This window comes from Danio rerio, chromosome 20, assembly GCF_049306965.1.
Source record: "Danio rerio strain Tuebingen ecotype United States chromosome 20, GRCz12tu, whole genome shotgun sequence".
Classification (NCBI taxonomy): domain Eukaryota; kingdom Metazoa; phylum Chordata; class Actinopteri; order Cypriniformes; family Danionidae; genus Danio; species Danio rerio.
The window spans coordinates 47,808,450-47,829,481 of NC_133195.1; the positions used below are offsets into that span (position 1 = coordinate 47,808,450).

Genomic DNA, 21,032 nt, shown 5'->3' on the forward strand with positions numbered 1-21,032 from the left:
ACAAAACCCTGATTCGCATATTTTTTTTCAGTGTGAAAACCCCAAAAGCTTTTGCCATAGCTTATATCTTCACTGTAAAAAATTGACCTTAAATTGACAGTAAATTACTGGCTAATAATTGCATTACTTTCACAGTATAATTACATATGTAAATTCACAGCAAATTTCTGTTAGGTAGTTCACAGTAATTTACTGTGATTTTGTTACATTACTGTGAAATTACATCCATATAGTGTAACTTCACAGAGTAGATGTAAAGTCTATCACTGTGATTTCACAGTATTATCCAGTAGAATTAACCGTATTTTACCGTGAAGCAGGCTTTCCTCAGCTAGTTATTCTGACATTTACCCTGACTTTTAAATAATTTGGGGTGTTTAACAGAGTTTGGTTTTATAAATCAATTACTTTTGTTCCAGTTTAATATATTTTTGGCTGAGCACAAAGTTATGTTCGTTAATTCTTTTTTTTTTCCATATTTCCATGTTAGTCTTCTAAAATTAAATAAAGGAGCAGTGCACCCAAAAAAATAAAAACTTATTATGACATTCATGTCGTTTTAAAAACCGGATGATTCTTTGGAATGATTTCTTTTAAGTTTTTTTTTTTTTTTTTTTTTAAGATCCAACAAAATTGTTTTTGGGGCTGCAATAACATTGTGTTATTTTTTATATCAAACAAGTGCCAATACTGCCATAAAAGTTCATTTGTATTCATGTCTATGTTGAATGAAATAAAATAAAGTTTGAATTAACATGCAAATGTTATAGCCTTTTCTACATTAATTTGCTGTAATCATGCTACCTGCATTAATTTCACAATAAAATTATAAATACAACACAATACTTTGAAATTGTACAGTTAAATCCTGTAAAGTGATACTGATGTAATTTACTGTGAAAAATTACAGTAATACGTTGTGAAAATATGGAATTGTTTACTGAGTTCATATAGGCAATTACATTGTTTCTTCCAGCCCCTTTCAAGTACAATATATCATTTGTTACTATAAAGGTAAAACCGATATATCATATACCAGATAACTACATAAATAACTCTTTTATTTTATATGGAAAATATTTTATTCACAAGCAAAAATAAATAAAATTTTTGCCACTGCCTCGCTCATTTTGGCTAGATCTAGCCAGAAATTGTAACCAGCAACAAAACAGGAAGCAGATTTTACAATGTAGCCAGAAAATATCATTGTGCTCACAATTTGTTTAAAATGAGGTGTCAAATAATGATAGAACAATTAGCTAAAGTATAATATAGCCTAAGCAAGTTATAGTTTAATTAGTGTTCTGGAAACTTCACAAAATTGTTATAATAGTAAAATGATACCTTCAGTAAAAAAACAAAAAAAAAAAAAAAAAAATCATAAATGCAGCACTGTTCAAATGAGTTGAGTTGCAGAAGTGAATAAGACTCTTTGCTGAATGGATGGAGCTTGAACTACATTTCCCAGCATGCCCGCATCATTCTTTTTCCGTTTGTCCGTGACTTCAAATGTCTCCGCGGGGAAACGCGAAGACAGCTCTGGACAACATGAAGTTTTGTGTTGGAGTTGCTATGGGTTCCACATTATGCTATGGGTTCCATGGTATGTTTGTAATATTACATTTATAAAAATGCAGACGTGCTAATTATGTGATAATTTAACTTTTATTTTCAGGACTGTTCTAGAACTAGTTAAGCCCGCTACACAGGTTAGCATGTGGTATTTCTGTGACACGTGAAAATAGTTTTCCTACCGTAACGTTACCTTTACTACTTACTACTAAGTAGTTTACTACTACGTTAATACTTTGTTTTATTTTAGTCAAAGTATTGTGGTTATTATGGTTGCTTCTGTAACCTTTAAATGCAAAAATCTTTTATTAATAAGTAATTTTAGGCGAGAGAATATTATGTGGCTTAAATTTAAAATGTTAAAGCGACTTTTATGTGACTCTTGCATTACATTTACTCTCTTTTTTTGTGTCATTCATTTACTTTTAACACTAAAGTCACATTTTAATAAGCTTCTCCTTCTGAAGGCTTTTAGAAAATATTAATCGTTTTTTAAAATTACTTTTAATTAATTTGGGAATGACAATATGGCTCAGTGGTTACCACTGTCACCTCACAGCAAGAAGGTCGCCGGTTTGAGTCCTGACTGGGTCAGTTGGCGTTTCTGTGTGGAGTTTGCATGTTCTTCCCGTGTTGACGTGGATTTCCTTCGGATGCTTCGGTTTCTCCCACAGTCCAAATAAATGCGCTATAGGTAAATTAAATAAGCTAAACTGGACATAGTGTATGAGTGTGAATGAATATGTATGGGTGTTTCTCAGTTGCAGCTGAAAGGGCATCCTCTGTGTAAAACATATGCTGGATAAATTAGTGGTTCATTCCACTGTGCGACGCCTGATGAATAAAGGGACTAAGCTGAAGGAAACTGAATGAATAAAAATTGAATATAAATAATATGTTATATTTGTGCGTATATTAGCCAATGGAAAATTAATGAACGGGTTTTACGTACACTCATGGCAGTTCTGGTTAATTACACAGTAAAATTAATTGCTAATACATGCATTACCTAATAAGATTATGATAGTAGCAATTTTGTAAAAGACTACTTTTTTTTAAATATCACCATGCATTTTCCTTTTTTTAAAAAGTGTTCTCAAATTAAACTACAAAATAGATTGCAATAAATATAAGTTTCTGCTGTGATATTTTAGATATCAGAAAAAAATAAAATGTCAAAACATGAGTGAAATAATGCTGCTTGTTCATTCAGCATAAAAGATTTCTGTACAAAAAATAATAGTAATAATTCTGATCTATGTTACAGTATATATAAAAAATAAGGGCGAATGCAGTATTTTATTCATTCATTCATTTTCCTTCGGCTCAGTCCCTTTATTTATCTGGGGTTGCCACAGCGGAATGAACCGTCAACTTATCCAGCATAGCGAATGGCCTTACAGCTGCAACACAGTAGTGGGAAACACCAACAGTGCATGCCTTTGGACTGTGGAGGAAACCAGAGCACTTAGTCGGAGGAAACCCACGCCAACACGAGGAGAACATGCAAACTCCATACAGAAATGCCAACTGGCCCCGCCAGGACTCGAACCAGTGACCTTTTTGCTGTAAGGTGAATTGAATAAATCAGCCATAGTGTGTGTGTGTGTGTGTGTTTGTGAGAATGAGTGTTTCCCATTGTTGGATTGTTGCTGGAAGGGCATCCGCTGCGTAAAACATATGCTGGATAAATTGGCGGTTCATTCTGCTGTGGCGATCCCTCATTAATAAAGAGAGTAAACCGAAAAGTGAATGAATGAATAACACATCTTGCTGGAAAACTGATAAAAAAATCTTGTGGTTTGATTAAAGTATTGTGGCAAAATATGCACAATTTATATGAAAATTAATTAATATGTAATTCATAGTCCATATTAACTCATTATATATTTTTTTCTTTTAATGTCATCAAATGTTTCTTATTCTAAATATTTATAATTTTTGGCCAAATATTATTACACAGAATAATTTTTCGTTGGAGTAATCTGTAAAGCATTGTCAAAAAATACAAACAAAGAGTCTTCAGTCACTTAATCCTTCAGAAATCACTCTTATATTAATAAGAATTATTATTATTATTACTATTATTATTATTATTATTATTTATAGTAATAGTATTAAAAGCAATAATAACTTGAGTGATCATTTCTTTTTAAACTACATACAATAAGAAAGCAATTTTTAAAAATTGTAATAATTTTTAGCATTTTAACAAATTATTTTGATTGAATAAATGCTGCCTTGATGAACAGAATAATTTTCTTTAATAAAACAAAATGAAGAAAAAAATATCACCCCAAAATTTTGACTGGTAGTGGATAATATATATAATAGTTAAACAGCACACTATTAAATATCTATCTATCTATCTATCTATCTATCTATCTATCTATCTATCTATCTATCTATCTATCTATCTATCTATCTATCTATCTATCTATCTATCTATCTATCTATCTATCTATCTATCTATCTATCTATCTATCTATCTATCTATCTATCTATCTATCTATCTATCTATCTATCTATCTATCTATCTATCTATCTATCTATCTATCTTATTATATACAGTGCTCAGCATATGCAAGCCCCTCACAAATATAATATTAATATTAAGCTATACAATATTATATTTGTGCATATACATTACATTAGTCAGTACTGAAGCCAAATCTGGAGCTTATCTAACAAAATTTACGATAACGGTCCAAATTGTTGTTATAGAAAAATATTAAATACGAAAAAAAAAGGAAAAATCAAGAGAAGCAAAAAAAATTAAAAATTTAGTTGAAATTTTGTAGGTTGTAATATTTTGCTTGATTTAAATTGTATGAATTATCAATTTCTAAATATGTTTGGTGACTAAAATATAATTGTAATAAATATATCTGTTTAATAAATGCACAGAAATACATTGCCTATTTTCACTGAGAAATGGATACAAATATTCATTTTCAAAATGGGGTGTACTCTATTATGCTGAGCACTGTATGAATCATTATATATGAATAAAATCTCCATCTCTGACCCATATGTTTTGCATACATTTTGTGCATTTCAGGACTGAAAAGGGCTGAAACAAAGTCAAAAGATGTAGCGTCCAAACCCCAGAGGGTTTTATGACGTCGAGGGTCGTGTCAGCCTAATCTGGTCATCCTCGAGTGGAGCCTCACTCTGGCCGATAGGATTAGAGAGTAAGGGAAGAGGCTTTACCTATTCTTGGAGTGTGTGATGGCAGTCTTCTCCTACTGAAGACAGAGTTACATCTACCTCTCAAATCTGTCTTGAAAAGCCTTTTGCTGTATGACCAAGAACACTGTGTTTCTTTCCATTGGTGAAACCGACCCAAGCATGGAGCTAGGAAAAGCCAAGCTTCTGAGAACCGGGTTAAACACTCTGCACCAAGCCATTCACCCGGTGCATGGAATAGCCTGGACGGACGGTAAACAGGTTTGTCTCACATCATTGTTTTCAGTCGAAGGTGAGCCCAAATTTGGTGACACCAATGTCATTGGACAGTTTGAACATGTTTTGGGACTTTTTTGGGGACCGCTGTGCTGCTCCGGGTCTCCAGCGCTGCTTGCAGTTCAGCATAAAAAGCATGTCACAGTTTGGCAACTTCAGCTGAGTGCTTTGGAGCAGAATAAACTCTTGTGCACACAGACCTGTGAAATGAGCGAGCCGTTTCCGCTGCTGTCCCAAGGATGTGTCTGGCATCCCAAAATGGACGTCTTAGCCATTTTAACCAAGCGGGATGCCTCTGTATTGTTTTCAGTGCGGGTTGATAATCGTCGCGTGAAGGCTGATATCAAGGGCAGCGGTCTGATTCATTGTGCCTGCTGGACTAAAGACGGGACCCGCCTGGTGGTTGCCATCGGTAGTGCACTGCACTCATATACTTGGAATGACATCCAGAAAAGCTTGGTGCCATGCTCGTTCTGCCCTATCTTTGATGTAGGTGGGTATATCTGTGCCATCGAGTCCACCGATGAAGCCCAAGTGGCTGTAGCGACCGAACTTCCGCTTGACAAAATTTGCGGGCTCAATGCAGGCATGGCGTTTGACCTCCCAAACGAGTCGGAGGGTTTGTGTCGTCCTTCTGCCGCTTTGACCGTCGATACGGACTACTATTTGGACAGACGGAGGTCATGTGATTCTGAGCGCTCAGGACATGCCTCATCCGGACCCATAGATTTAACAAACCTTCTTGCCAAACACCGAAAATCGGATCCAAGCCCACTCATTCACTTGAGGAAACGGGATAACTTGACTGGTACAGGTCAGGACTCGTCGCATTTGATTCTGGTGACCTATGAACGCAAGGTCACCACTACGAGGAAGGTCAGCATCCCTGGGATCCTGGTCCCTGATATTATCGCCTTCGATCCCAATGGGCACACGGTGGCCGTGGCGTCAAACACATGCAACATGATTCTAGTTTACTGCATCACGGATTCATCAATGCCCAACGTGCAACAGATCCAGCTCCAAAAGAACGAGCGCCCCAAAGGGGTGTGCTTTTTCACCAACAAGATGTTGCTCTTTATGATTGGCCGGCAGAAGTCCAATGATCCTGCTTTCCTCCCCTCCTCCAACACGGACAAGTACATCTTGAGGCTAACAGCCAAGGAGCTGGTATTCGACGAGGAAAGCACCACCAAGTCAGAGTCGCCGAGTCAACATCATGGGATTAGACGTCATTCGGAGAACTTCACTAAAGAGGACCGTCTGTCAATTAAGGATCTAATTCTTCCCGGAGGATCTGTAATTGTTTCACCGTCCAGTCGGAGGAAACTAATCGAGGAGGTGCGCAGCTCAGATCTGAGTCCTGTGGCGAGCTCTGCTGATTTCTCTGATAGAGCGTCCAGTGCTTCTTCTGTTACTTTAGAAAACTACGACATGGATCACATCACTCGCATGGCTTCGCTCGCTGTAGCCGGTCAGGCCAGTCGAGACTCAAGTCGACCCTGTTCACCCAGGTACGAGACCTCTGAGAAATTATATTCGGATGCCACGCCACCAAAAAACAGCAAAGAGAAGAACCTGGAGCAGCTGACACAGAACATGGAGAGGATTTTCACCCGGTTTGCTGAAGTTCAACAGTGCCTCTCAGAAATCAGAGAGTTCACCCAGAATGGCAAGAAGATCGCTTGCAGTTATCCATCAGCTTATGAACCACAATATGTGCACATTACATGTCAGGTAAGAAATGGTCTGTTGTTTATTTATTTATTTTTTTACATGCAGTGATTTCTAAACTTGGTCAGGGATGATCTTCAATAAAAAATGGATGATTTATTGTTAGATTAATTAGTAAGATTTTTAGATTAATTGTAAGATTTTTTTCTCTCAAATCACTGCATTGTAAAGACATCCATAATGTTCAAAACACTTAATATGTAACTCTCAAAAGCTCCAAAATCTTCTGTAAATATATTTAGCAAAAATCTTATGTAACCTCATTATTAATTATCAACTTTTTTATGGTATTTAATGCAAACCTCAAATAAAACTGACAATTACCAGCATGGACCATGCCACACATTGAGCTAGACTTTATTGTAGGGATGAAAGTGATGGTAAGGAAACAGTGGTATAAAGGGGAATAGAAGTAAGAGGAAAAACAGTGAACAGGTAGGTAGGTTGATCGGGTGTCCTACGATGATGCCCAGAGACTCAGAGTGGGGGTACTGTCTCTGTAATATTTTGGTAGAGTGATTGGATCCCCCAATTCAAACTAGGAGTGAAAAGAGGGTTATAGGCAGATCTAGATTGGCTAATCGGGAGAATTCCCGGTGGGCCGGTCTGTTTTTTTTGGCCGCGAGGGGCAGTGTCCCTAGCTGCTTGTGCTCTCAGCAGTCGCACTTTTTTATTTATTTGTTTATTTGACCATAGCATCTCTCTTTTTGTTCATTATTTTGCCACAGCTCCATTCTTTTCATTTATTTTCTCGCAGCCCCGTGAGCAAAATGCTGCCTGCAGGTTAATGATGAAACCCCAAACAGCTGCACCTTAGTGAATATAAAAATTTAAATAATGATTATTAATGAGTTTTACACACTTCTCAATGAAAATCAGATCATTCACTACATTAATAAATCTGCCATAACTTGATCAGAAATCTAAAAAAGGGAGAAAAAAATTAAGCCATCAATAGAAAGTAATACTGTGGTTAAAACTATTTCTTTTTTTATATTCTAAACACTAGCTTAACAGCGCCATTGTGGTCTAGTGGTCAGCACGTTAACGTAACGCCGACCGGAGTTTGAATCTCACCGGAGTAATTTTTTTCATTTATAATGTTAAGACATATAATACTGTGTGGGTAACTTATGTAGGTGTACATATTTTATTTGTATTTTTTGTGTGACCACCGTTACAGAGGACTGGATATCTCTAAAGAATTTTGCACAGAATATACATTCAGATATTGTATATAGTGTTGGAGATTTAGCTACCCTTTAATGTTTTCATATTTCTGAAAAACATTTGAAGTTCCAAAGCAGCTATGTCCTTGAAAAAGACGTGATAGTGTCATTAGAAACTGAATTGGAAATGACGTTATTTTAACATTGGCAGCCGTGAACTGAGGTGGGCTGGTCTACGGCTTTAAAGGAGTCCCACTCCGGCCCTGGTTATAGGATTGTTAATAGGAAGCGAGGAAATAGAAGCAGGGAGAGTGGGTTCGAGAGAACGAGATTAACAGTGCTAGAAAGCTAGTCTGCCTTGAATAAGTTTTTAGGCAGTAGGTGATTGGTTAAGGCATGGTCCCGCTACCGAACTTTTGTTAACAGGTTAACTCCATTTCATAAATACACACTCTCAAAATTCTTCTTATAAATAAAAAGTCTTCTAATAGTTTTATTTCTAACAATATACATTGCAAAAATATGAATTATATAGGTGGCGTGGTGGCACAGTGGTTAGCACTGTCGCCTCACAGCAGGAAGGTCACTGGTTTGAGCCACGACTGGCTCAGTTGGTGTTCCTGTGTGGAGTTTGCGTGTTCTCCCTGTGTTCACATAGGTTTCCTCCGGTTGCTCTGGTTTCCCCCACAGTACAGAGACATGCGCTATAGTAATATAATAAGCTGAATTTGCCTTGGTGTATGTGTGTGAATGAGAGAGTGTATGGGTGTTTCCCAGTACTTGGTTTCAGCTGGAAGTGCATCCGTTGTGTAAAACATATGCTGGATAAGTCGGTGGTTCATTCCGCTGTGGCGACCTCTGATGAATAAAGGGACTAAGCTGAAGGAAAATGAATAAATGAATATTGAACATGAATAATACTATGTATTTGTATGTTGGTGTGTGTAAATATTACAAGTAGATCTAACAGTTTGTTTATAATATGAATTTGACAATATAAGAGTAAAGACGCTTGAGTTTCTTCAGAAGATCCAGAAGTGTAGTGCAGATCAACAACTGAGCTCAACAGGTTCATAATCCTCCACCTTTCAGGCACATTTTTAGTCATCTTCACTTTGTATTTTACACGACTTTCATTCAAATGTTACATATGACGAAATGAATTATTAATCATTAAACGATTCACTCCTGGAGCTAAATCCTAATCCAAACAAAGCCCATTGTTTTCTTAGTCAGACCATCAGGCTATTTAGCATTGAGAAGCATCACGCCAACTCATAATTACTCTCGCCGTTGTCAGTACAACCCTTTGTCAGCAGATGTCAGATTGAAGTGACCCTATTGACTTTGGCATAACTAGTCTTAGACTTAATCCGTGACCACATGTCCAAGTTGGCTATGAATGGTGTTCATTGACTGCACTTCATATTTTTCTTTTCCTCCAGAAACAGCTGTCTGAAAATGTGTATACGGATGAGAGAAGGCCATTGCTGCTGTGTGGAGGTCGGATTTGCCTCCGGGTTGTGCAGGAACTCTTCGGCCTGACAGTTGTGGAGATGATGCATGGTACGTCTAGGAGAATGCATCTAAATATCGATATGATGCTAATCCTACCACCTTGATCAATGGATACACTCAAAATACACTTATTTAAAATTTAAAAACAACAAATATCTATCTATCTATCTATCTATCTATCTATCTATCTATCTATCTATCTATCTATCTATCTATCTATCTATCTATCTATCATAGTTGGACTAATATCCATCCATCCATCCATCCATCATAAATAGTTGAACTATCTATCTATCTATCTATCTGTCTGTCTGTCTGTCTGTCTGTCTGTCTGTCTGTCTGTCTGTCTGTCTGTCTGTCTGTCCGTCCGTCCATTCATTATAAATAGTTGGACTATCTATCTATCTATCTATCTATCTATCTATCTATCTATCTATCTATCTATCTATCTATCTATCTGTCTGTCTGTCTGTCTGTCTGTCTGTCTGTCTGTCTGTCTGTCTGTCTGTCTGTCTGTCTGTCTGTCTGTCCATTATAAATAGTTGGACTATCTATCTATCTATCTATCTATCTATCTATCTATCTATCTATCTATCTATCTATCTATCTATCTATCTATCTATCTATCTATCTATCTATCTATCTATCTCTCTGTCTGTCTGTCTGTCTGTCTCTCCGTCCGTCCGTCCGTCCATTCATTATAATTAGTTGGACTATCTATCTATCTATCTATCTATCTATCTATCTATCTATCTATCTATCTATCTATCTATCTATCTATCTATCTATCTATCTATCTATCTATCTATCTATCTATCTATCTGTCTATCTTTCTATCTATCTATCTATCTATCTATCTATCTATCTATCTATCTATCTATCTATCTATCTGTCTATCTTTCTATCTATCTATCTATCTATCTATCTATCTATCTATCTATCTATCTATCTATCTATCTATCTATCTATCTATCTATCTATCTATCTATCATAGTTGGACTAATATCCATCCATCCATCCATCATAAATAGTTGAACTATCTATCTATATATCTATCTATCTATCTATCTATCTATCTATCTGTCTGTCTGTCTGTCTGTCCGTCCATTCATTATAAATAGTTGGACTATCTATCTATCTATCTATCTATCTATCTATCTATCTATCATAAATAGTTGGACTAATATCCATCCATCCATCCATCCATTTGATATACTGACTTTTTAAATAACAATTTGCATAAGAGTTGCGAGTTTGCATACTGAAATAATAGAGTAATAATAAAGTTTCTCTCCATTGATGTTTCAGTCAGATTCGCTCTTTAAAAATGAGTGGATGGGATCCGTCCATGAATCTTGTTTTCCTTTGTTGAAGACAGATTGTTCGATCTGCTTTGGCTTCGTTTAATTGTCAATGACTAAAATAGGAAGCGATTAGGTGCTACAATCGGATTTGAGGGTTTACGTTTGAATCAGCTTACAGCCTTTTGTGCTGTGCATCACTACAGCTCATATACAGTATAGCTGAACCACTTATGCTAAGACATTTGGATATAATAGAGACCGTTATGCTTTACAGAATATTGCCTTCATGTGTAATGTCACTGTTTGTAATTGTAAAAGGTCTGACATTTTTAAAGATCAAAGTTCTGGATAAATGGTTTTATGGAATAACAAGACTCCTCACTCCAGCTTAATGACCAGGTCCACTATGTAATGGACGATCGCCTACACCTCTCCCTACCCCAAACCCAACAATCTCCACTATGTATTATACCTGGTCCAGTATGTGAATGTGATTTAAAAACTGCAGCAAGGACATCTTTGGAATAACTGACCATACGTTTTACAATAATCTAATAATATAATGTTGTTAGAGGTGTAACAGAAGGCTGGTTTTGTGGTCTATGGTCACAAATAATAGCACTTTAAGTACTTTTTGTCTTTTCACAGGTCCCATGTGGATCACTTTGGTGGCCGATGCAGATGGTTTTGTTCCACTCACGTTTAAACACAAAGACGAACTCACAATCAGAAGCGCAAGACGGAAATCACCTGCAAGACCCCCGAGTGGAGCAGATGACTTTCCTCCTGAGAGCCCAAAATCCCCAAGTATGGAGAAATGACACCCATATTACCTCAAAAGGACTTTAAAAGGATATATTTTTATAATATTCATCTTTTATTATTTGAATATGTGTGTGGCTGTCGCAGGAATATTCCAATAAAGGACAAATTCGCCACTTTGGTATTTAATGAGCGTTGGTAGATTTGCATAATGTGACAGTTATCGAGGGCAGAACTTTTTTTTTTTTTTCAGAATACTTGAGTGCCTGCTTGATTATTTTTGCTTAAATAGATTATATTTTTGTCTCGTACAACAAAATTGAACGTATATTGTAATGCGGTTATTAAAGACACTTCATAGTTATTATATTCTTTTATGTTTCATCATTGAACTGACTCGTGAGCTGCAAATAATCACAATCTGTTTTCGTAGTAGAGTCACATTAAAGGAACCACACAATAGCACATTCACACCTCTTAGCATCAGGGATGGATGGATAGATGGATGGATGGATGGACGGACAGTTAGATGGGCAGACAAACGGATGGATGGATGAATGGATAGATAGATAGATGGATAGATGGATGGATATTAGTTCATCTATTTATCATGATAGATAGATAGATAGATAAATGGATGGATGGATGGATATTAGTTCATCTATTTATCATCATAGATGGATGGATGGATGGATGGATGGATATTAGTTCATCTATTTATCATAGATAGATAGATAGATAGATAAATGGATGGATGGATGGATGGATATTAGTTCATCTATTTATCATCATAGATGGATGGATGGATGGATGGATGGATGGATATTAGTTCATCTATTTATCATAGATAGATATATAAATGGATGGATGGATGGATATTAGTTCATCTATTTATCATGATAGATAGATAGATAGATAGATAGATAGATAGATAGATAGATAGATAGATAGATAGATAGATAGATAGATAGATAGATAGATAGATAGATAGATAGATGGATGGATGGATGGATGGATGGATGGATGGATGGATGGATGGATGGATGGATGGATGGATGGATGGATGGATGGATGGATGGATATTAGTTCATCTATCACAGATAGATATATGAATGGATGGATGGATGGATAGATAGATAGATAGATAGATAGATAGATAGATAGATAGATAGATAGATAGATAGATAAAATTCATCCAGTAAATACATTCATTACATTTATTATAATATGCATCATTGAAATATGCTGAAGCTGTACAGTACGTGAACCAGCACAAGTTTTATTAATGCATGAATTCAGTGAGTCATTCGATAATAATTATAATCACTAATACAATTTAAGCAATATACTATCAGTTTATTTTCCCTGAGGAAATCCTGATATATGATATATATGTATGTATAGTCCATCCGTGTGTATAAATTAGCGTAAAACTGAATATGTGGCTATTAATGTTCATGTAAAAATACAGAAACGGACTGGATACAGAAGCAAACGGAGATGTTTACAGTAAAACATGATATATGTCACACAGTGTAATATACACTAACAGCTCATCCCAGCGCGAGGCTGGAATATCAGGATCTGCTGTTTGAAGAAGTCACACGCTGCTTAGATCAGCTCGCAGAGTTTTACACGTGATGCTCTGCTTTCTGAAAAATAAAGCAAATGTATAGACATTTTAATTTGTACACAATATGTATATTGGTTTTACTAATTTAGGGGTGGTAGAATAGGTTAGGTAATTGTAAAGCATTTTAAAAAAGTACTTGATATTTGTTAAAAATATTTCACAATCTAATAATATGATGTTGCTAGAAGTGTTTTCAACACTGATAATAATAACAAAAACACAATTTTTCACAATTATACATATATACTCACGGCCACATTATTAGGTACACCTGTCCAACTGCTAATTAACGCAAATTCTAATCAGCCAATCACAAGGCAGCAACTCAATGCATTTAGGCATGTAGACATGGTCAAGACGATCTGCTGCAGTTCAAACCGAGCATCAAAATGGGGAAGAAAGGTGACTGAAGTGAATTTGAACGTGGCATGGTTGTAGGTGCCAGACGGACTGGTCTGAGTATTTCAGAAAATGCTGATCTACTGGGATTTTTATGCACAACTATCTCTAGGGTTTACAGAGAATAATCTGAAAAAAAGAAAATATCCAGAGAGCGGCAGTTCTGTGGGCACAAATGCGTCTATGCCAGAGGTAAGAGGAGAATGGCCAGACTGGTTCCAGCAGATAGAAAGGCAACAGTAACTCAAATAACTACTCAATACAATCACTCTGACATGTCGAACCATGTCAAAGACAGGAAAAAACAGGAAACTGAGGCTATAATTTGCACAGGCACATCAAAATTAGATGATAGAAGAATGGGGAAAAACGATGCCTGGTGTGATGAGTCTCCATTTCTGCTGCGACATTCCATCCCTTTATGACCACAGTGTTCCCATCTTCTGATGGCTACTTCCAGCAGGATAATGCATCATGTCATAAAGCATGGATCATCTCAGTCTGATTTCTTGAACATGACAATGAGTTCACTGTACTTAAATGACCTGCACAGTCACCATATCTCAATCCAGTAGAGCACCTTTGGGATGTGGTGGAATAGGAGATTCACATCATGCATGTGTGCCCGACAAACCTGCAGCAACTGTGTGATGCTATCATGTCAATATGGACTAAAATCTCTGAGGAATATTTCCAGTACCTTGTTTGCTGAATCAATGCCACGAAGGATTAAGGCAGTTCTGAATGCAAAATTGGGTCCAACTCAGTAATAGTAAGGTGTACCTAACAAAGTGGCCAGTGAGTGTGTTTTTATATATGTGTACTGTAAAACATAATAGCTGGAATGAGAAATTCTCATTACCTGAGTTCCTCTAGAGCAACTTTGTTTCGTAACCGGACATCTTCGCTTATAGGATAAACCACGAGGATCATGAGGCCGGTGGTGATGCAGGCCACCGGGGCAGCGCCAATGAGCAGCTTCAGTGTGTAAACCACTGGAAGAGGCTGTCGACACGCTCCAGTGTCATAACCTGCAAACCTACAACAACAATAACAACACTGTGAACCCCGAAAACATGAGGTCAACTACAGACTGTGTTTACATGCATGTTCTCAATGGGATAGTTCACCCAAAAATCCAAATTCACTCACTTTTCTCTTGTCCAGAACTTGATTGAGTTTCTTTATTCAGTTGAACTAAAAACAAGATATTTGAAAAAAAGCAGAAAACCTGTAACCAATGACTTCCATAGTAGGAAAAAGCAAATAATATGGAAGTCAATAGTAGCAGGTTTTCAGCCCTCTTCAAAATATCTGCTTTTATTTTCAACAGAAGAAAGGGTAAGGCTTTATTTTGATGGTGCCTATTACACATTTTGCTGACTAAAAGTTGCATTGCAACTACATGTCAATCACTTCTCATTTGAGAATTAGTAGATTGTCTGCTTAATATCTGCTGATACTACTCCAACATTTAAATGACTATAAGTACAAGTACATGTCAACTTACACTAACCCTAACCCCAACCTAACAGTCTACTTATAATCTAATGAGAATTAGTTGACATGTAGATGCAATGTAACTTAAATTTACCAAAATGTGTTAAAGGGATCATCAAAATAAAGTGATACAGAAGAAAGAAACTTAAAACAAGTAGAACAAGTGAAAATTGAGTATATTAAGTGATAATTTTAAGTTTTGGGTGAATTATCCCTTTAACAGTATTATAGCGATCATTGGATATGTTTACATTATTAACTTTATTCCAAATCAGACAATACTCTGATTTACGTGTTGATTTGAGTTGCTTTTGGAATATTATTATCCTCTACTACACAGATGGACTAATGGCACACCTCATTACTGTACGTTCCCACGTGACACCATTTGATAGAATTTCACACATCAACATACATATTTTTATGGGGTGCCATTTGTGCCAAAAATGTGTTTACTAATTTGTACTATACATTTAACTATACACAGTTTTGGGTTTCATTCATTCATTCATCCATTCATTTTCTTTTCGGTCCCTCCATCAATCAGGGGTTGCCACAGCGAAATGAACCGCCAACTAATCCAGCATATGTTTTATGCAGCGGATGCCCTTCCAGCTCCAACCCATCACTGGGAAACATCCATACTCACTCTTTCACAAACTATACACTATGGCCAATTTCGTTTATTTAATTCACCTATAGCGCATGTCTTTGGACCGTGGGGGAAACCGGAGCACCCAGAGGAAACATGGGGAGAACATGCAAACGCCACACAGAAATGCCAACTGAACTCGAACCAGCGACCTTCTTGCTGTGAGGCGACCGTGCTACCCACTGCGCCATTGTGATGCCTTTTGGGTCTTTCATTTTTAATTTAAAAAAATGCCTGAAGTATGTGGAAAAAGACCAGTGCGGATACACATTTTTGATGTAAGATGTAAGTAATGAAAGCCTTATCTTACTGTAAACAAAGTGTGGAAACTCCGAGAGAAATGCCTGCAGCGAATTTGGTGAAGAAAGCGTATAGAGAGTAGAAGATGGCCTCGTGTCCCTTTGAGTTGCGGTTCGCCAGTCTGAAGTCATCGACTACATCGGGTAACATTGACCTGAGCCACAGAAACACAACACACAGTGTTCAGCATCTCCTATTTAACACACACACACACTGCTTCCATAAAACCTCTTTTAACAGTAGATGGCACATCAGAACTGCTATTTCCAATCAACTAGAGTGAGTGTACTGTTAAAAGACAAAAATAGCATGCTATGAAACCTGTTATTTGGAAATTGCCGGGTTATTAAATCTATATGAGTAAAATCAAAGCTTTGGTGGTTTATATAAAGAGAAGGTTATAATGTGTTTTTTTCTGGATCTCTTCTTTTTGAAGGTTTTTAAAAATGACAAAAGTGTATTTGTGAAAAAATGTGAGTGATACTCCCTTAATCATTGCCAACACAAAACTGATTACATCTAAAGGCTGGTTTATATTTCTGCATCAAGTGAACGGTGTGACCCACGGCGCATGCAATTCGCGTAGCAGTGCATTCATACTTCTGCACGCTGTTTGTGTTGTATTGTTTGTATTGCTCTGCAATAACACTTCCGAAACGCTAGTTGGCAGTAGGTGTTTATATTCCTCTGTGTTTGGTTTTTCTGAACGCTTCCTAAATGTACAAGTGGCTCAATCTCGCTCATTTTGAGGCAGGAACTGGCGGACGTGCAACAACTGTAACCATAAGGTGAACACAAAGCAACAGTCTCCATCCGGAGCGCCTTGTAAACAGTCGACACTTGTATCACAGAACCTGCACTACGTGTTGTTGCGTTTTTTGAGAAGTGCACGTCTGCGACGCCACGGCGAGGACTATGCGTCCACGCAGAGGCTGCGCCGTAGTATAAGTGTGCACTTGACGCAGAAGTATCAGCCTTCATGCATAAAAGTTGAAATCAGAATTATTAGCCCCCCAGTATATATTTTTCCCCAATTTTAAGATTTATTTACCAACACATTTCTATGCAAAATTGTTGTAGAAATAATTTCAATTATCTTTGACATGAGGACCCTCAAAATCACCAGCGATGTAATCCTTGTAGATCGCTGGTAAACACGCAGATCGCCATAGAACTACAAACCTTCCATTATATGGACTATAGATCCAGTCATGCACCGCGCACCTGTTCCGGATTCCGCTGATTGCACACACTCACAGGATTGTCAAGGACTGATTGCAAGGACTATTTATACAGCGCACATACACACACACACATCAGTGCTGAGTCTTGTTATTTGTCTCTGTGTTGCTGTTTGTTTTACTGTTTACTCCTGTCTGCTACCTGCCTTTTGACCATCTGCTTTAATGACCACGACTCTGGATTGTCTGATACATCTGCATTTACTGTAGATCCGCACTCCTTTGTCCAGCGTTCCTAGATGACTAGATATTTTTAAGATGCTAGTATTCAGCGTGATTTACAGGCTTAAATGCTTAAAAGGGCTAATAATATTGACCTTGAAATAGTTTTAAAATCTAAAAATGCCTTTTATTCTGGCCAAAATAAAACACATAAGACTTTCTCCAGAATACATTTTTTAAATAATATATACTGTGAAAATTTTCTTGCTCTGTTAAACATCATTTGGAAAATATTTGAGAAAAAAAAGGGCTAATAATTTTGACTTCAACTGTGTATAATATTGTAATTATTCCAACAAGTTGCACAATCTTTAGTTTCAAAAAATAATAAAAAACAAACAAACAAACAAAACAAAAAAACACGAACACTGGCTGCAGGTGGTTGTATTGTGAGTAACTCAGTATTACAGGCTATTCTGTTTTGCAGGATTTACCAGGGTAAGAGGAGAGAAGCGGCCACACTGAGTCCAGATGACACGGCCACCACATACGCCACTATTAAATTCGGGATGAACACCAGCATCACTGTGAACGGCATAATCCACTGCACAAAACACAAAACTCCATTAGAATGTTACATACTGGGTTTTAAGTATGAATAGGGTTAATTGTGTTTTTTAATGCGATTTATGTGATGATATTGAATGTATTTGTGTTGCTTGTTTTTTATGATATATGTGATGTAAACGCTGATGTGGTTGTGTCAAAGCCAAAGATAGATTTACACTTGTAGAGAATAAAGAAAAGTCAAGTAATAAAGTAAAGTACTTAATTCATGTCAGTGTTCTAGAAATGTTATTTAATCTTATTACTGCTCATATATTAATATCTTGGCCTCTACTATAAGACCCTTTCAGAATATATGAATCAAGGTTCACTATCTGCATGCTTACATTAAAAACACTATAGCCTATAACTTAGTACTTTGTAGTAAATACTATAGTGTTTTGATATTGACCTTATCGACAGAACAATGCTAGGGGTTTACAAAGTCTTCAAAGAGCTACAAAGACCACAACAGAGTAAATACATTAATGAATAAACAATGTAAAAATAAAATTATGACAAAAAAAAATTACAATTTATACAAATAATGCTAGACCTTGCTAACTCACAATTACTTGAATGTGTCAACAAATACACCGTTTTACTGATCTTATTCTGCAAAGCGCACGTGCGCGCGCTTTTACGATTGTTTTAGAACTTCCGATTCAGTCGCCTATGGGAGAAACGACTAGTAATAATATACGACAGTAAACGATCGAACTACTTTCTCTACAAACAGAAGTGTTCATAAATATACATAAAATGTTGAATAAGATAATAAGCAAATGTCAGTTTGCAATATCAAGCAGCATAACGAGCTGTTTTTAACGTCTAAAAATGAATGGATGGGAATGAGACCGGAAGTCTCAAGACAGATTCCAACGTCTGCGCCCGCTCCGAGCGGCTCGTCCTTCAAGAATAAGGTGGTTTAATTAATCTGTTGTGCTAATTTTATAGTTGGTGTGATAATACAACAATACAATTTAAAATACTGTTAATTTGCCATAACTATTATGCTACACTATACCACAGTTTACTGTGGTATTAACTAAAGTGTACAGATTTTATTACAGATTATCAGTTAAGTATAGTTACTACCACGTTATAAATCGACACAAAAAACAATGAGTAGTAAATACTACACAGTATAATACACTTTACTATAGTGGGGTTCAAAACACTGTGGTATTTGCTATAGTGTGATACCGCATCAATGCCAACAGGTGTCAGTAGAGTTTAAGAACTGTCGCTGACATGTGTGCTTGACCATATGAAATGCTCTTGACTTGTTTGCTATTTACTGAATACTGTATAGTATACAGATAATATTGTTTACTCGAACTACAAACAGTTATTATTAGTACATTTTAGCACTTTTTGACAACTACAGTATAGCAAACATACTATTAGCTTTTCTTATCATATGTTTAACATGTGCGTACAATAAACCGCAAACATGGCAAGGAAAAGTTAATTAAAGCTCAAAAATCAGTGGTTTTAAATTAAAAATTAAACAGTTATTTCAGATTTAGTCATTTTAGTACTAAAAGCTAAGCGTAAATTACTAAATTGCTAAGGCAACTGTTTATCATTTCTAGTTTAGGTTTAAGGTTTTCATTCAACATCAAGTAATATTTACTGTTATGCCGCAGAAAGCTGCCGTCTTCTTCCCAAACTTCTCAAGAAACCACTGCCAGAACGGGATGCTCACTGCTGCCGACATCTGCACAGATATTGGTATGTCACATATTCATGTTACCCACTTAATGGAAGACACAGACACAAATGACGGAGAAACCTGTCTTCATGATTATCAGTTAAAGTCAAATAACCAATGAAAGCTCCATTAGTAGGTCTACCGAAGTGCTACTAGGGTAAGTTTTCAGAACCTTTAGCAATGTTACTTAAAAGTTATGTAAATGTTAGCATGCAGCATTATTAAAACAACGTTTTTGTGACATTCTTGTAACACAGATAGATGTTAGTTGTTTTTAATGGATGTTCTAATAGAAAGTTGATTCAAAAACCTTCTAAGAACATGAATATAATTTGAATTAAATGTTCTAATAACATTCTGAGAATGTGAATATAGCATGAGACTGAAATGTTTTGAAAATATTTAAAAATAATATACTTACAATTAAAAAAATAATGTTAATGCATCATCTAAAAACTATATATTTAGAATTTTCAAAAGACATTAAATAAATAGTGTTATATAACTAAAGTGAATGTTATAGGATCACTTTCATAACCTACAATTTTTACCTGGTATGGCATAAACAATATCTGCTAGTGTATAAAGTTCATCTTTGGATACTGTGATAGGCCCAGTAAACAATTCTGCACCGTCATGTAAACGTATATATATATATATATATATATATATATATATATATATATATATATATATATATATATATATATATATATAAGGCATGGGCTGGTATAAGATTCTGATGGTATGATAACCTTGGATAAAAATATCATAGTATCACGGTATTGTGATTACTGCTTTAAAATGTATTCTTTTTAAATGTCTGGGTAAAAAACAAAAACTTTTTTTTTTCCTTTGAAAACAATATATTCCAGTTTTTGAAAGATTTATGATATTTTGGAGCAGTGAACACGTCAGGTTATATAACTCAAATGAATCATTGGCTTCTGGCGTCTTCATTTGTTTCAAAAACACTGATTTCTTTACAATTTAAAACGGCATCTTTGGGTATTTTTTTTTGCTGGAGATACTGTTGTCCAAAAAAAAATATATATATATATGTAAATAAAAAAATCGTACACATACCTTAGTAACGGTATTACAATAAATTTAAGCAGTTTTAAAACATAGACTTTTCCAAACCGCGGTATACCTTGAAAACGGTTCATCGTCCCTTGCCTATATGTAAAATATATGTGTTATCTGTGACAGCAGCGCATCCTTATTGTGAATTTAGGCCACTTTTCAGTAAATTTACAATTTTCAGCTGGTATGGGACATGTTTATCTTTTCATGTG

The 21,032-nt window shown here is 36.0% G+C and overlaps 2 protein-coding genes across 2 annotated transcripts in view; one reads left to right on the forward strand and one right to left on the reverse strand.

Annotated features, from left to right (window-relative positions):
* Positions 1-1,523: 1,523 nt before the first annotated feature.
* Positions 1,524-11,896, forward strand: wdcp (WD repeat and coiled coil containing). The gene is made up of 4 exons (NM_001013534.2): positions 1,524-1,603; positions 4,634-6,774; positions 9,386-9,506; positions 11,411-11,896. Exons 2-4 carry the CDS (start codon positions 4,876-4,878, stop codon positions 11,581-11,583), a joined length of 2,193 nt encoding a protein of 730 aa, NP_001013552.2. The 5' UTR covers positions 1,524-1,603; positions 4,634-4,875; the 3' UTR covers positions 11,584-11,896.
* Positions 11,897-12,778: 882 nt separating this feature from the next.
* mfsd2b (MFSD2 lysolipid transporter B, sphingolipid) overlaps positions 12,779-21,032 on the reverse strand; it is a 47,739-nt gene continuing 39,485 nt past the window's right edge. Inside the window, exons 11-15 of the mRNA NM_001365964.1 lie at positions 19,657-19,740; positions 17,906-18,015; positions 16,019-16,162; positions 14,419-14,595; positions 12,779-13,176 (exon numbers count right to left, since the gene is read on the reverse strand). Of these exons, the coding sequence (NP_001352893.1) occupies positions 13,125-13,176; positions 14,419-14,595; positions 16,019-16,162; positions 17,906-18,015; positions 19,657-19,740 (567 nt within the window). The 3' untranslated portion in view covers positions 12,779-13,124. The remainder of the gene's footprint in view (positions 13,177-14,418; positions 14,596-16,018; positions 16,163-17,905; positions 18,016-19,656; positions 19,741-21,032) is intronic.